Source organism: Salmo salar, chromosome 02 (genome assembly GCF_965601325.2).
Source record: "Salmo salar chromosome 02, fSalSal1, whole genome shotgun sequence".
In the NCBI taxonomy this organism is placed as follows: domain Eukaryota; kingdom Metazoa; phylum Chordata; class Actinopteri; order Salmoniformes; family Salmonidae; genus Salmo; species Salmo salar.
In genome coordinates this window covers 27,588,049-27,603,783 of record NC_138292.1, presented here as the reverse complement: position 1 = coordinate 27,603,783, position 15,735 = coordinate 27,588,049, and the positions used below count along the sequence as shown (strand labels likewise).

Below are 15,735 nucleotides of genomic sequence, written 5' to 3'. Positions count from 1 at the left end.
TGCATTATGGGATAGTAAAGTCCTCCACATTGCGTCACATTTCCTAAAACGTATTGGTGCTTTTGGTGCGTTCAAGACAACTGGGAACTCGGAAGAGCGGCAGTCATCTTCAAGTTGGAAAGTCGGAGTTCAAGCAAGGGGCCCGAGTTCCCGGCTTGGAATTCCGAGTTGGATGACCGTTCAAAACTATTTTTCTCAGGCGGAGCTCGTTCCCCAGTTGTCTTGAACTTACTGAAGTCGGAAACCTCCAGTTGGTTTGAACGCGGTATAACTCCTGCGGACGAGTCATTGGAAAGGTCGTGCCAGACAGAAATGTAGCTTGTCCACATGACAAAAACGTGGGTCACTAAAACGTCTTAAAATATGATGTGGTTACTTCAAGTATGTGCCTTTTGGATTCCGGGATTAGATTTGAATGTAGCATGATACCTTGCGCGTTCTGTTTAATAACATCTGAAGAATCAAGTAGCTGACGTTAACTTCTAGCCAAATTCACAGAATAACTAGCTAAACATGAGTCCTGTTGCTTCAAATCAAGAGACAGCTGCAACAGAACCTCCGGGATCCCCTGGAAGTAGCACACCTTTCTCCATAACTGGACATATCCAGCAAGTCTACAGCCATGTCAAAATAGAGAATTTGGTTGCAGGACTCAGTGGAGGAGTCGTGTCAACACTGGTGCTGCACCCTCTTGACCTAGTCAAAATCAGGTTTGCAGGTAACGTATGTCAATGTGTGGTTCTAAAACTCTTAGCTACAAGGTGTTTATTTGTCCGGACTAAAAAGGATTTGCAGCAGCTAGCTAACTTCTACCTTTGACAGGTGTAAGATTGGGAACCTGCAAATGATGCAATCGGCACATGGTAATAACATAGGAGTAGCTAGCTACCTGGCTATAACTTGAATGGACAGTTGATGTTCTGTTGGCTCTGACAGTGCATGTTTTCCCCTGCCTTGTCTTTTTTCTGTAGTGAGTGATGGACTGGACTTGAGACCTAAATATAATGGCATTATCCATTGTTTGAGAAATGTGTGGCAGCAGGAGGGGGTCCGAGGACTCTACCAAGGAGTCACCCCAAACATCTGGGGTGCTGGGGCATCATGGGGACTCTACTTTTTCTTGTATGTATAACCAGAAGAAGTAAAACTGGTCTACTTTCTCCGGGATAATAACTTTGCAGTATTACGCTAGATGACATGACAGCATGCATGCATCAGCTGACATTTATTTTTTATTTCAGTAGTCAATCCCAGATAGTTTTTTTTTACTTCAAGGTGACAATATTGTAGAATAATAGTGAAGACATCAAAACTATGAAATCATGTAGTAACCAAAAAAGTGTTAAACAAATCAAAATATATTTTATATTTGAGATTCTTCAAAGTAGCCACCCTTTGCCTTGATGACAGCTTTGCACACTCTTATCATTCTCTCAACCACCTTCATGAGGTAGTCACCTGGAATGCATTTCAATTAACAAGTGTGCCTTGTTAAAAGTTAAGTTGTGGAATTTCTTTGCTTCTTAATGCGTTTGAGCCAATCAGTTGTGTTGTGGGATGGTATAGGGATGGTATACGGATGACAGCCCTATTTGGTAAAAGACCAAGTCCATATTATGCATATTATGGCAAGAACAGCTCAAATAAACAAAGAGAAATGACAGTCCATCATTACTTTAAGACATGAAGGTCAGTGAATCCTGAAAATGTCAAGAAGTTTCTTCAAGTGCAGTCGCAAAAACCATCAAGTGCTATGATGAAACCCAGAATTACCTCTGCTGCAGAGGATAAGTTAATTAGCGTTAACTGCACCTCAGAGTGCAACCCAAATAAGTGCTTCACAGAGTTCAAGTAACAGACACATCTCAACATCAACTGTTCAGAGGAGACTGTGTGAATCAGGCCTTCATGGTCAAATTGGTTCAAAGAAACTACTAGTAAAGGACACCAATAAGAAGAAGAAACACAAGCAATGGACATTAGACCGGTGGAAATCTGTCCTTTGGTCTGATGAGTCCAAATTTGAGATTTTTGGTTCCAACCGGCGTGTCTTTGTGAGACACAGAGTAGGTGAACGGATGATCTCCGCATGTGGTTCCCACCGTGGAGGTGTTCATGGAGGAGAGGTGTTATGGTGTGGGGGTGCTTTGCTGGTGACACTGTGATTTATTTAGAATTCAAGGCACTCTTAACCAGCATGGCTACCACAGCATTCTGCAGCGATAAGCCATCCCATCTGGTGTGCGCTTAGTGGGACTATTCTTTGTTTTTCAACAGGACAATGACCCAACACATCTCCAGGCTGTTTAAGGGTTATTTGACCAAGAAGGAGAGTGATGGAGTGCTGCATCAGATGACCTGGCCTTCACAATCACCTGACCTCAACCCAACTGAGATTGGTTGGGATGAGTTGGACCGCAGAGTTAAGGAAAAGCAGCCAACAAGTGCTCAGCATATGTTGGAACTCCTTCAAGACTGTTGGAAAAGCATTCCTCATGAAGCTGGTTGAGAGAATGCCAAAAGTGTGCAAAGCTGTCATCAAGGCAAAAGGTGGCTAATTTGAAGAATCTCAAAGATAAAATATATTTTGATTTGTTCAAGACTTTTTTTGGTTACTACAGTACATGATTCCATATGTGTTATTTCATAGTTTTGATGTATTCACTATTATTCTACAATTTAGGAAATAGTAAAAATAAAGAAAAACCCTAAAATTAGTAGGTGTGTCCAAACATTTGACTGGTACTGTATATATTTTTAATAATTTGAGTACTAACAGTCAAATAATAGCTAGACAGTCAGGGAGAATCTATTTTATAAAAAAAAAAATCAAATTCAGGGCACATGCCTATTGATTCTGTTATAATTGAGAAGGGGTGTCCAAACTTTTAACTTGTACTGTGTATATATAGCATGCTTTCTATCTGGTTTTGGTTGTTTAAGTTGACACTGAAACAGTTTTTCTGTCCTGAAAATGACCACGGCCTGCCTAAGAATTTCCTATACAGAAAAAATCCTGTAATTAGCTCCAATGGCTGTAATTTCCTCCATATTAAAGTGGTAGTTCGAGACTTCACCAGAGTCGGTTGAACAGGAACAGCTAGCATGCTAACGGTTCGTGTAGACTTCAAGTCACTCTAGTTGGCATTGGCTTGTGAAACTACCTCTAACTTCCTTCGTACTGGACACAGAGACATAAAAATTGTATCCACGACGGTATTCTGTTGCAGTTAGCGATATTCATAATATAATTATTTTTCACATGAACACACCCCCACCCCCCAAAATGGCAGATATCCTGTAGCCCAGTTTGAAACCCCCTGATCTATCCAATCAAATATGAACTCATAACTTAACATGACTGTTGACAATAGCACATTTAAATAGCAATGGTAGCTTCGGGATTTGTCTATTGAAGTGTCCAATTAATTTTCTGTTCTGTCTGTGTTAACTTCCCCCACAGTTACAATGCCATCAAGGCGTACACGAAGGAAGGCCGTCATTCTGAACTGAGTGCCACAGAACACCTGCTGTCAGCCACCCAAGCAGGTTAGTACTGCCTCTGTCTAGACCCCAGGGACACACACACTGGTGGTGGCGTGAGGTCAATACAATGTCTATAACCACAACTTCGAAGGTCAACACTGTTTGATCTATCCCCATAGGACCAGTGTGGGTGGGTCCATGCTTTCGTTCCAATCAAACAGTTACCGTTACACACCAAAATAAACATATCATAGTCTGCTCCACTAGTCCAGACTTTGATTAGTTGAATCAGGCGTGTGACTGACTGGTTGGAACAAAATATTTGACTCTGACGAAGGAAAAAGTACATATGTATACAGTTACTGTTCAATTTGCTGACATTTTATTCTTTTTCTGGCTATATACAGTCATGTGATTTACCCTAATCATGTTAGAGAGTTCAGTGGAATAAACTAATCCACTGCACTCACTGACAGACAATGGTAAAGGGAAGAAAGACACTGACTCTCATGTTCTACCAACCCCAAGTGACTTTAACCTCTCTTGGGTAGGGGGCAGTATTTTCACCTCCGGATGAAAAGCGTGCCCAAAGTAAACTGCCTGTTACTCAGGCCCAGAAGCTAGGATATGCATATAATTGGTTGATTTGGATAGAAAACACTCTAAAGTTTATAAAACGGTTAAAATAATGTCTGTGAGTATAACAGAACTGATATGGCAGGCGAAAACCCGAGGACAAACCTTCCAGGGGGGTAAAAAATTGAGGTCATAGGATTTTCCAATTGTTTTCTATGGGATACCCTTATTATTAGGAACCTAGTTGCAGTTTTTATGGCTTCTACTAGATGTCAACAGTCTTTAGAAATTGTTCAATGTTTTTCTTTTGAGAAATGAAGAAGTAGTCACTCCAGGTGGACTCTACTGTTTCCAAGCGTGTGAACAGGAGCGCGCTTCACGTTGTTTTTATCCGGTATTAGAAGCAGTTTATTCCTTCTTAAATTTGATCGATTATTTACGTTTTAGGGTACCTGAGTTTGGATTAGGAACGTTGTTTGAAATGTTTCAACCAAGTTTACAGGTAACTTATTAGATACCTTGTAGGCATGTTGGGCGAGTTGAAACCGGTGTATTTCTGAATCAAACGTGCCAAATAAATGGACATTTCTGGGACATAAAGAAGGACATTATCGAACAAAAGGACCATTTGTGATGTTTCTGGGACATTTTGGAGTGCCAACAGAAGAAGATCTTCAAAGGTAAGGCATTAATTATATCGCTATTTCTGCAATTTCACCGGATGTTGGCCAGGTGGGACGCTACCATCCCACCTGCCCATAAGAAGTTAATTAAACATGATGAGATAGGGATGTCTTCACCAGCTCCATGCTTCACAGGCTCCATGTAGTGTAGCGTAGAGCTTATAGTTTGGTTAAATTTGTGTGTGTGTGTGTGTGTGTGTGTGTGTGTGTGTGTGTGTGTGTGTGTGTGTGTGTGTGTGTGTGTGTGTGTGTGTGTGTGTGGGGGGCGTGGGCGTGCGTGGTGTGTGTGTGGAGCTCAGAAACTCACCTCTGTTTCCTCCGTCTCCAGGTGTATTGACTCTCACCCTAACCAACCCTATCTGGGTGACTAAGACTCGCCTGGTGCTGCAGTATAACGCTGATCCCACCAGGAAACAGTATAAAGGGATGATAGATGCACTGGTGAAGATCTACTGGCATGAGGGGATACCTGGACTGTACAGGGTGAGGCTCAGTATAACCCAGGTTTTGTCATCTGTATGTATGATGGCTATATCCTGAATAGAGCTTATTAGGACTCTTGTCTGCTTACAAGTCAGGTCCAGGTCCAGTGAATGTGCAGGACATGTGAAGGGTGTCATATGTAAATATGTTTTCTCCTTATGATCCCTCACAGCCTAAAATTAGGCAATGTACCATAAAACTTCAATTAAACGCTGAGTCTCAAATAGCTTTCCTTTTTAATAGCCGGGCATCGGCAAACATTTCAGCAAGTAAATGCCTGTTTCAAATAAACACTGGATCTAAATGAATTGTTTACGAGGTTACCATGGACAAAGCTCTGATATTCCCACAATCAACATTTTTATATTTAATTCTGTCATTGTTGCTAGCCATGGCGCCACCAAAAAGAAAACACAAGATCAAATTTAGCTCTCTATGGAGCTGATGGGCGAAATTGGGGTGTATGATTTGTCAGCCTAGTCTTTGCAAGTCTGATCTACAATGGATTTGTTATTATAATGTTTATACAGGTCATACTGGTCACAATAAACATTGCGGTAGTCTTTTCAACTTTTCATTGTGCAAAAGTTGTGTGCGTTAACGAAATAGTCGCCTGGCCCAAATAGAAACCTGTCTCTAATAAGCACAGATTGTGTTCAGTGATTTAAGAAAATAAACGGCCCTGCTATTAAAGATGCGCTATGCAGAAATTGCTCCACCATTTCCTGGTTGCTCAAATTCGAATAGTTAGCCTCATTTCATTTTACAAGCTAGTGTTGTGTAGAGAATCATTGTACCATCTAATCTGCTGTGAAATAGCTTTTCCATACCCAAACATATTGTTTTTTCAGACGTTTGAAGCTGGCGTATAAGACGCAAAAACAAAACTTAAGAACCAGAATCATAGAAATAGCCACATAAAACAGATCTTTCACTTCTTAGACTTTCTTTCAATGAGTGACATACCTATAACTCACATTTCTATGTGAATTTGATCGTTTACCCAAAAGGTTAGGTACTGCAGCTTTTATTGAAGTTTTACTGTATGTACTGTAGTTGCATAAGATTTGAATGCATGTTTTATAGACTACCACTAGGGGGCAGTACCTCCATTTTTCATTTTAGCAATTTAGCACACTCTTATCCAGAGGGATATACATTTAGTGCATTCATCTTAATTAAGATAGCTAGGTGAGACAACCACATTTCACAGTCATTGGAGGAAAAAGTACCCAATTAGCATACTTCAGTAAAAGTAAAGATACATTAATAGGAAACGACTCAAGTAAAAGTGAAAGTCACCCATTTAAAATACTACACGAGTAAAATTCTAAGTATCTGGTTTTAAATATACTTAAGTATCAAAGTAAATGTAATTGCTAAAATATACTTAAGTATCAAAAGTAAAAGTATAAATTATTTCAAATTCCTTATATTAAGCAAACCAGACGGCACCAAACCAGTACAGATACCCCAAAAAACTACTTAAGAAGTACTTTAAAGTATTTTTACTTAACTAATTTACACAGCTGTTCACAGTCATAGTAATAAGTACATTTTTTCCTCAATAAAGTAGTTATCAGCAAAGTCAGTGTTAGTAGGAGTAGATTATGCACAGGGCAGGGCTGATCAATGACAGTCCTCTAGGGCTAAAACACTTCTGGTTGTCATCCTCTCCTAATAAGGGACTAATTCAGACCTGGACACCAGTTCAGTGCAATTCACTACCAGGTAGAAACAAAAACAGAAGTGTTTCGGACCTCCAGGACCGGAATTGAACAGCCTGGGTATTCGATAGGATAAATTGTCTTTCAAGATATTAGTGTTTTTATATCAGCTATAAGTATTTTTCAATATTATAAATACCATGATCATATCAATTGGATTTGGAAGATAATGTATAATATTTAATTTAAAAGTTTATTTGTCAGGTACAGATAATGACCCGTGTTTAACCCTCCAGGGGTATGTTCCTGGTATATTTGGCACATCACACGGGGCATTGCAGTTCATGGCCTATGAGGAGCTGAAGAGAGACTACAACAAATACAAGAAAATGCCTTCAGAAGCTAAACTGGTGAGTGCAGAGTGAGGAAACATAAGACTTCTATAACCACACCTAGTTTTAATGACTCAACCATATGGGTAATAAACCTTTAAAGTACTTATAAAGAAAACCCACATCTAAGTGTTGCAGGATTTCTGGAAGAATTACCGTAATGCTTATTAAAGAAGTGACTCTCGGGCATCATTCCTCCAACCTCTCTCTCTCCCACTCTCTCTCCGTCTGACCAGAATGCATTGGAATACATCACAATGGCAGCTCTATCCAAAATATTTGCTGTGGCTACCACATACCCTTACCAGGTGGTGCGGGCTCGCCTGCAGGACCAGCATAATAAGTACAATGGAGTCCTGGATGTGGTCAGGAGGACATGGAGGTAGGCCAAGACCACACTGTTGGTTTACTGTACATACAGGGAAAACAGCTAGTTTTAGGTTAACTAGCCAAAACTTGGTATAATTGACTATTAAGTGGGCATATAACCATGTTCATGGGTTAGGTAACATAACAGTGTGAAGCAACTAAGCTCTGCAGCTTCAAACTCTAACCCTACAGAGAGCCATGAGAAAGCTTGCTAACGCCCATTCCACTGCTGCCATTTCAGTCTGTTTTTTTTCTCCCACATAGTGACTACTGTGTTTGTTTTGGCCCCTCCTCCACAGGAATGAGGGAGCTGTAGGGTTCTATAAAGGCATGGTGCCCAACCTGATCCGTGTCACCCCAGCCTGCTGTATCACCTTCCTGGTCTATGAGAACGTGTCTCGCTTCCTGATGGGCCAGAAGTGAGGAGGACTAAGGAGACAGCCATGGAAGGACCACAAATAGGAAGGGACTCAGACAGTGTATGTGGTGCTAGATAAGATAAGCCATGAACTGAAGTCTCCAGAACTGTCACAGCAGGTAACTGGACAACTGGAGCGGACATATCACCTGGATAGACCTCTGGCAGCCGAGTCAAAACAACCATAAAGCATGTGGTGGAATTAGATCTTATTACCACTATGAAAAACCAGGACTCGCGTCTATCGTATGCATTCGAGGTTTGGCATTCTCAGAGACATGATGTTGACAATGCTGGTAATTAAAGACTGGTCTCTCTGTCTCTTGGATGCATCACAGAAGAACAGACTTCACTGGAGGTACTGTACAGGATGTGGGTGTGAAACATCAAAGAAAAAAGCAACCATTATTTTAATGCTGCTGGCTGTGTGTGTGTGTGTGTTAAAAGAGCATACCTTCTATTTTCAGGGTACTAATGTACCCCAATTTGTTTTAATTTAACTTATTGGCATCATACTGTAGTGCATGTAAACCTTCATGTTGATTATGTCATAGGAAATGATCACAGAAGACTGATTGCACTATTCAACATCTTTGAAGTATTGTTAATTTCAGAAGTCTTCATCTGAAATATCAGTGTTGAATTGGCATTAGTCCATTTCTTTCAGGTAAAATATTATATTCAAGTTTCAACCTTTATGTTGCTTTTGTATTTGTTAGCTTTTTTTTGTTTCAGATTAAATTTTACAGCTGTTCTGTGTTCACATGTTATTTGGAAAAAGGGATCAGCACATTTCAAAGAATGTTCTTCTCTGATAGGAAAACATTTGGTAGATCTTCTTTAGCTTCAGATTACATTTAACAGCTATGCTGTGTTCACTTGAAAGATCTGTCTAAATGCATCTAAATCTAAATGCATCTCTTTATGAATTCACACATTTTCAAAAAAAAAATATTCTCTTATAGGAAAACGTGTTATAGTGTAATGAGTAACACAATGCTTGATTCATACAAAATATTACTTTATTGACAGTAATTCATTTAAAAATGTACGACTTCAGCAGATTACAAGCGCAGCCAAAATCTTGCTTTATTAAACAGGAATGGGACTAATGAAGAATAAATCTAATTTCAGGTGGCCAATAAACTAGACCCTACCCATGTGCTGTAGTACAAAACATTCAAGTGAACATCAGTGATACTGTAGTAGGCTTTAGCCACAACTGAAGTTTTCTGATTGGCCAGAGGACATTGTCAAAGACTAGGAACCCATCCAGAAACTAAACTGATATGTAGTCAAAGGCTTCAGAAGGATTGTTAGGGGTTCTTTCTCTATGGGTCCTGGTCCCATCACTTAATAAAGACGGCCTCATTTGGGCAGCTCCTCTATGAAGACCCTGGATACGGAGTTCCACCCTGTAGATGCGTCTCCTCTGGGGTAGTCAGCACAGGTCCCCACCCAGATAGCCACGTCCACCAGGCCTGCCCGGATCCCCTCACACAACCCTTCAACTGGGACAAGACAAGAGGAATACACAGGTCATAGATCCCCTCACACAACCCTTCAACTGGGACAAGACAAGAGGAATACACAGGTCATAGATCCCCTCACACAACCCTTCAACTGGGACAAGACAAGAGGAATACACAGGTCATAGATCCCCCTCACACAACCCTTAGACTGGGACAAGACAAGAGGAATACACAGGTCATAGATCCCCCTCACACAACCCTTCAACTGGGACAAGACAAGAGGAATACACAGGTCATAGATCCCCTCACACAACCCTTAGACTGGGACAAGACAAGAGGAATACACAGGTCGTAGATCCCATCACACAACCCTTCAACTGGGACAAGACAAGAGGAATACACAGGTCATAGATCCCCCTCACACAACCCTTAGACTGGGACAAGACAAGAGAAGTTACTCTAAATTCAGGTAAAGTGTCACTGAGAGAAAAAATAAGGTAATTGAGGTATATTTACAAGACAACTTCCTGAGTTACATTGAACATCCACACTGCCGTATGTGTGCCAAGACAAGGGCTGTTAATTGCTTTGTTTTGGTCTTGCTACACTGGTGAACTTGGCAGCTAAAGAAGAAAAACTATGGAGTAGGCATGCGTATGTCAAATGTCTTGCGGAATTTAAACAGTAATAGTAGAGATATTATTAATATTTTAAGGCTACAATAAATTTCACATTTGAGATATATAAGCAAAATACCACCATAAACAAATAGCTACCACTAGCTACACTATCTCAGTTTAGCTCAGTTTACCGGATGAGCTGTGCATGTTGATGGTATAATCTCTAACCAGATGATGTTCTGTATATAGTAAGTGTAAGGTTGATTATCAGATGAGGTTCTGTATATAGTGAGTGTAAGGTTGATTATCAGATGAGGTTCTGTATATAGTGAGTGTAAGGTTGATTACCAGATGAGGTTCTGTATATAGTGAGTGTAAGGTTGATTACCAGATGAGGTTCTGTATATAGTGAGTGTAAGGTTGATTACCAGATGAGGTTCTGTATATAGTGAGTGTAAGGTTGATTATCAGATGAGGTTCTGTATATAGTGAGTGTAAGGTTGATTATCAGATGAGGTTCTGTATATAGTGAGTGTAAGGTTGATTATCAGATGAGGTTCTGTATATAGTGAGTGTAAGGTTGATTATCAGATGAGGTTCTGTATATAGTGAGTGTAAGGTTGATTACCAGATGAGGTTCTGTATATAGTGAGTGTAAGGTTGATTACCAGATGAGGTTCTGTATATAGTGAGTGTAAGGTTGATTATCAGATGAGGTTCTGTATATAGTGAGTGTAAGGTTGATTACCAGATGAGGTTCTGTGTATGTTGATGGTGGAGTTGAGCTCAGGGCTGCCTTGGTCGAGGTAGATGATGAACTCGATGGGAAGAGGTCCTGTACACTCAGCTCCGTTGAAGGTGAAGTACCAACGCTGGCAGCAGGCTGTCTTACACTTCAGCCTCAGGGAGCCGCTGAAGAGCACACGCAGGGCACTGTCTGAACGCAGCTTGGTGAATGTACAGTCCTACAGGGGAGACATGAGAGGTGGAGAGGAAATCCTAACACTAGCATCCAATGATAGCATCTTCAATGTTTTATGTTTTGTATTCATGTCTCGTTTCAATTCAGTGTGAATAATACAATGTTGTTACTGGTAATTACACTGTTAGTACACAGGCTTAAGCGCAAATGAAAATAACATGTTAACAAATATTTTTCTCTAAACAAACACAATCAACCTTATTATGGATGATCAATATTGTAATAATGCTGATGTAACTATATTACTCTGTGCCCCAGATCCTGTCTTATGAGCATGGCCAGCCACTTACAGCTATCTTGCCCAGGTCGATCCCATAGTTGAGTGAGTTCCAGGCACACTGCTTGTAGTTGTGTTTCCAGGGCTCCTCAAACACCTCACTCACACACTCTCCTTTCTCCCCCTTGATGCCATCACGCCCCGGGATGCCAGGGGTCCCAGGGATGCCATTGTGGCCAGGGTTACCCTCCCTTCCAGGGGTGCCAGCCGGACCCTGGGGGCAGCTGTTGTACTGGAGAATGAGAGAGGGAGGGAGAGAGGAAGAGATGGAGGGAGAGAGAGACACTGTTATAATGGGGAACACGAAGGAGAGACAGACTGTTCTAATAACCACACTAATAACATACCACCTAGAGTTAAGAAATACCAGGTTGTCATCTAAGCATCATATGACCTACATCAAATGTATGTGCCCACATTCATGACAATGGACATCTAGACCTGTAATGGATAATGGTGGACACAGACGTCAGTTTAATGTCTAGTTTTGATTTACAGTTGATTGAGTTGTCAGCTAACGTGAATTCAACCTGAAATCAACAGAAATGTGAACCTTGTCATAGATTTAGGTTAAAAGTTGGGTGAAAAAATGACAAACATTTCTGAAATTCCTTTACGTTGATGACTTTTTGCAAATCCAATCAGTTTTTCACATTGATTCAACTTCATCACATTGATTTTTGTTTGTTTAAATTATGTGGAAACAACATTGATTCAACTAGTTACCCAAAACCATCGTCATTAACGTTGCACTTGAAAACACTCGAGATCTAACGCCTGCCTCAGACCACTCATAGAACAGCTAAGCGCGCCGTTAGATGTTTTTTTTGCCCTCCCACGTCACTTTATACACAGAAGATCTCCGCTAAACATAGAATCACATCTGTCTCTGTGAGCATGATAACTTCAGAACAAAGTTGACTGGAAATTCAATGTTGCCAATGTCCTTGCAATTGATACAAACTAGCGACCTATAAAAATATGTTTCAAATGAGAAATGGCCGAATTAAAATATAAACAGTAAGCTATAGGCCTATTTCAATCATATTGAAATACATTTCATATTCAATAAATTGAGTTCTATTTTGTTGTCTTTAATTTGTCTCAACATATTTTATGATGTGTAGCCTAACATGTGCACAATGATCTGCCAAATCACTGATTTAGTGCAATTTTATCATTAGAATAATACCCATCAATATTTCCAGCCATCTGTGATAATATTGTTCTGCCCCTGAACAAGGCAGTTAACCCACTGTTCCTAGGCCGTCATTGTAAATAAGAATTTGTTCTTAACAGACTTGCCCAGTTAAATAAAGGTAAAATAAAAAATAAATAAAAATCTCTCTCTAGGTCTAGGAGCTGATCCGTCGTCAGTATTGTGAAATAAGTATAATGTTAAAGAAAGATTTTGATGGAGAAAGCTGATCCGAGAGCAGCACGCGCTTTCCTTCAATCCTAACAGTATCAACACATACAACGATACACTTAGCGACGATTCTCTCTGCATGGTGTTTAGGAAAACGCCTGATATATCTTCGGCTTTTGTAGGAAAGATGCATCGTTAAAACACTCGCAAGCCTACATTCCATCGCTATTGGAAAACCGGAGCCAGGTCTGTTTTTGCCATTAAGTGACTATGGTGGAGCCGTCTGGGGCCTGGGGGTGGAGCCGCCTGGGGGTGTGCTCTGACTGGGGGAGTGATGTGTCTGGGTCCCGCAGCCTACCAAACAAAGTACCAGGGTCATGCTGTTGAAATGAGAGATTGTGACTTTAAGATAAACCAAGTATTCTCCTATAAAAGCACTTGAGCACATGTATGGGATTTGAGATACATATTACAGTAGCCTATAAGTGACAATATGTAAATGCCTCTGTGACTATAAATATATTTGAATGTGGTTATTATCCTTTATTAATATATGCCATTTAGCAGACACTTCTATCCATACATTACGTAAGGGTGGTCCCGGGACTCCAACCCACAATCCTGGTATTGCAAGCGCCGTGCTCTATCAACTGAGCCATACAGTACTGGAGCCAATATCATTATAAGACTACAGTTGAGGGAATGAATGTCTCAGACGTTTATTAGGGCTTGATTTGTTTCTGGGGAGAATTCAAAAGCCATGAAAGGCACCTCTGTTCCGCTCAGCTACACAGCTGACTTTCCTATTAACTAATCCGAAACGTGCTGAACAAACTGCAGTAGCCTACTGTATAATATACCGTGTTTATACTTTACACAGACAAACATTCTACTGCTGGGATAACAGAGAAAGTGACTGTTATTGTAACTATGGTCTAACATTGAGAAATCCCCAACACACCATACATTAAGTTTGGACTCAATTAGGTTTTACACAGATCCAAAATGTTCAAACGAGCTGGACAAAAAGAAGAGCCAATATAGAGAAAAAAGTTAGGTCTCAGCAAACCGTGTGCAGACTTCAAACCAGGGTGAGAGCATAAAGACATACAGAATACACAGTAACGTTACAGTGGCAATAAAAAAAACGATATGCTCTGGAAAGGATGAGATTTTTACCATGTTGTTCAAATAATAGGTTCTTGAATTGAATTCAGCAGAGATTCTGGTGCAGTTTGGTTTGTCTGCATCGTTTCCGGTACACTAGACAGATAATAACAAGATGATGTTCATCAAATCACATTACTCAGTTATTACCATGCAGTCCTTTACTGCTGGTCAGATGTATGCACTAGGACTACACCAAAGCAACAACCCACTAGTTTGCAGTAGGCTAAAACTACGGGGCAAAAACTGGTTGAAACAACGTCGTTTCCACGTAATTCCAATGTGATGAGTTGAATCAACGTGGAAAACTAATTGGATTTGCAAAAAGTCATCAACATAATGACATTTCGTCTTTTTTTCACCCAACGGTTAACCTAAATTCAATGACATGGTGACATGTTTTGTTGGATTCATGTTAGTTGACAACTCAACCAAATGTAAATCAAAACTAGATGTTGAGCTGACGTCTGTGCCCAGTGAACAATGAACCAGCCAGACCCCTCATGACTTCTGTCTGGGTCTGTTTAATTCTTCTGCATGCTGGACCTTTGCCAACTTCTTGTTTGCAACAGTGATGCCCAACATGCCATATAACATTGAAAGAACATTTGCGAGTGGCCACTGGTCAACGTGGCACCAATTATCCACAGCCCATTCAAAATGATGGTAGTAGATATAGAACTGAAAATCACTAAAAAGAAAATATCGTTGAAAAAAACGTTTGATATTTTAAAGTATGAAACAATGAAAGGAAATTGCAACAATTAAAGGCTTAAACATTGGTTAAATGAATCGGGATGAGATTCTGTAGTTTTCGGCACTTTGAGGGCTGTGCAGCTTTAACCCCAAATAGTTTATTTGATGTTTTTTTACCTTTTCGTATTCAACATCCTTCCTGTCAAGTGCCTTTCTCAATTTCTCTGCTCCATGGAAAGGTAGAATCACGCAGGTGAGGAGCAGCAGACGAGTTAGAGCTGATACCATCTTTATTTTCCCAAAAGATCGAGAGAGACCACAGCACTTCCCTGCTGCTCTGCTGCGCCGTATTTCAAGTGAGTGGGGATGAGGGAAGTTTAGAGCGCGCCTATACTCTGCCTATAAATGTGTTCTCACATAGCGTATGATTTATAAGTTTTTGCCACAAAAGTTTGTCAAATGTCTATACCTACTCAGAAGTTGTCATGGGCGGGAAATAACAATCTATTTGAAAATATAAATTATCTTAATGTGAGCCTACTGCGTGTCAATTGGTCTGGAACTGGAACACGTGTTAACCACATGGTCACTTGTTCAAGACCCGTTTTAGGCTCCAGCGAATTTTGAACTTGTGCTGTTGAAAAGCGATATCTCAAGTATAAATAACGTAAAGTGCACACACTAAAGGGAAGATTATTTTTGTTGTTGCTGAGCAAAATTGTGTTTTTTAGACACAACTGCAAACTTCAAGGAGTTGGTGTGATGGAATCGGTGATGTCATCGGCCACCCACCTTGCTTGAGGAATAATAGAGGAGCAATAAAGAACAAAAGAGGAAATGTCTTCAGCGTTAGAGATTGAATAGAGCCCAACATCTTGATTATGCTTCAGCTTGTTTACAGTTGTTGTGGGCTGCCCTGTGCCCCAACTGTGGGCTGCCCTGTGCCCCAACTGTGGGCTGCCCTGTGCCCCAACTGTGGGTGCCCCAACTGTGGGCTGCCCTGTGCCCCAACTGTGGGTGCCCCAACTGTGGGCTGCCCTGTGCCCCAACTGTGGGCTGCCCGGTGCCCCAACTGTGG

General features: G+C 40.6%; 2 protein-coding genes across 3 annotated transcripts; one reads left to right on the top strand and one right to left on the bottom strand.

Annotated features, from left to right (window-relative positions):
- Positions 1–48: 48 nt before the first annotated feature.
- On the top strand, positions 49–8,828 carry LOC106578534 (solute carrier family 25 member 32). The gene is made up of 7 exons (XM_014157464.2): positions 49–718; positions 972–1,122; positions 3,464–3,549; positions 5,074–5,228; positions 7,192–7,305; positions 7,524–7,669; positions 7,956–8,828. Exons 1-7 carry the CDS (start codon positions 514–516, stop codon positions 8,077–8,079), a joined length of 981 nt encoding a protein of 326 aa, XP_014012939.2. The 5' UTR covers positions 49–513; the 3' UTR covers positions 8,080–8,828.
- Positions 8,829–9,078: 250 nt separating this feature from the next.
- LOC106578543 (collagen triple helix repeat-containing protein 1) lies at positions 9,079–15,191 on the bottom strand. 2 transcript variants are annotated; one of them, XM_045701425.2, is made up of 4 exons: positions 14,835–15,176; positions 11,439–11,657; positions 10,915–11,131; positions 9,079–9,585 (listed from the first exon to the last, which is right to left on the bottom strand). In XM_045701425.2, exons 1-4 carry the CDS (start codon positions 14,943–14,945, stop codon positions 9,443–9,445), a joined length of 690 nt encoding a protein of 229 aa, XP_045557381.1. In that variant the 5' UTR covers positions 14,946–15,176; the 3' UTR covers positions 9,079–9,442. The 2 variants fall into 2 exon arrangements, with proteins under 2 accessions (XP_045557381.1, XP_045557382.1); XM_045701426.2 differs by lacking the exon at positions 9,079–9,585 and adding an exon at positions 9,768–9,811 and having other exon boundaries at positions 14,835–15,191.
- Between the last annotated feature and the right edge of the window lie 544 nt (positions 15,192–15,735).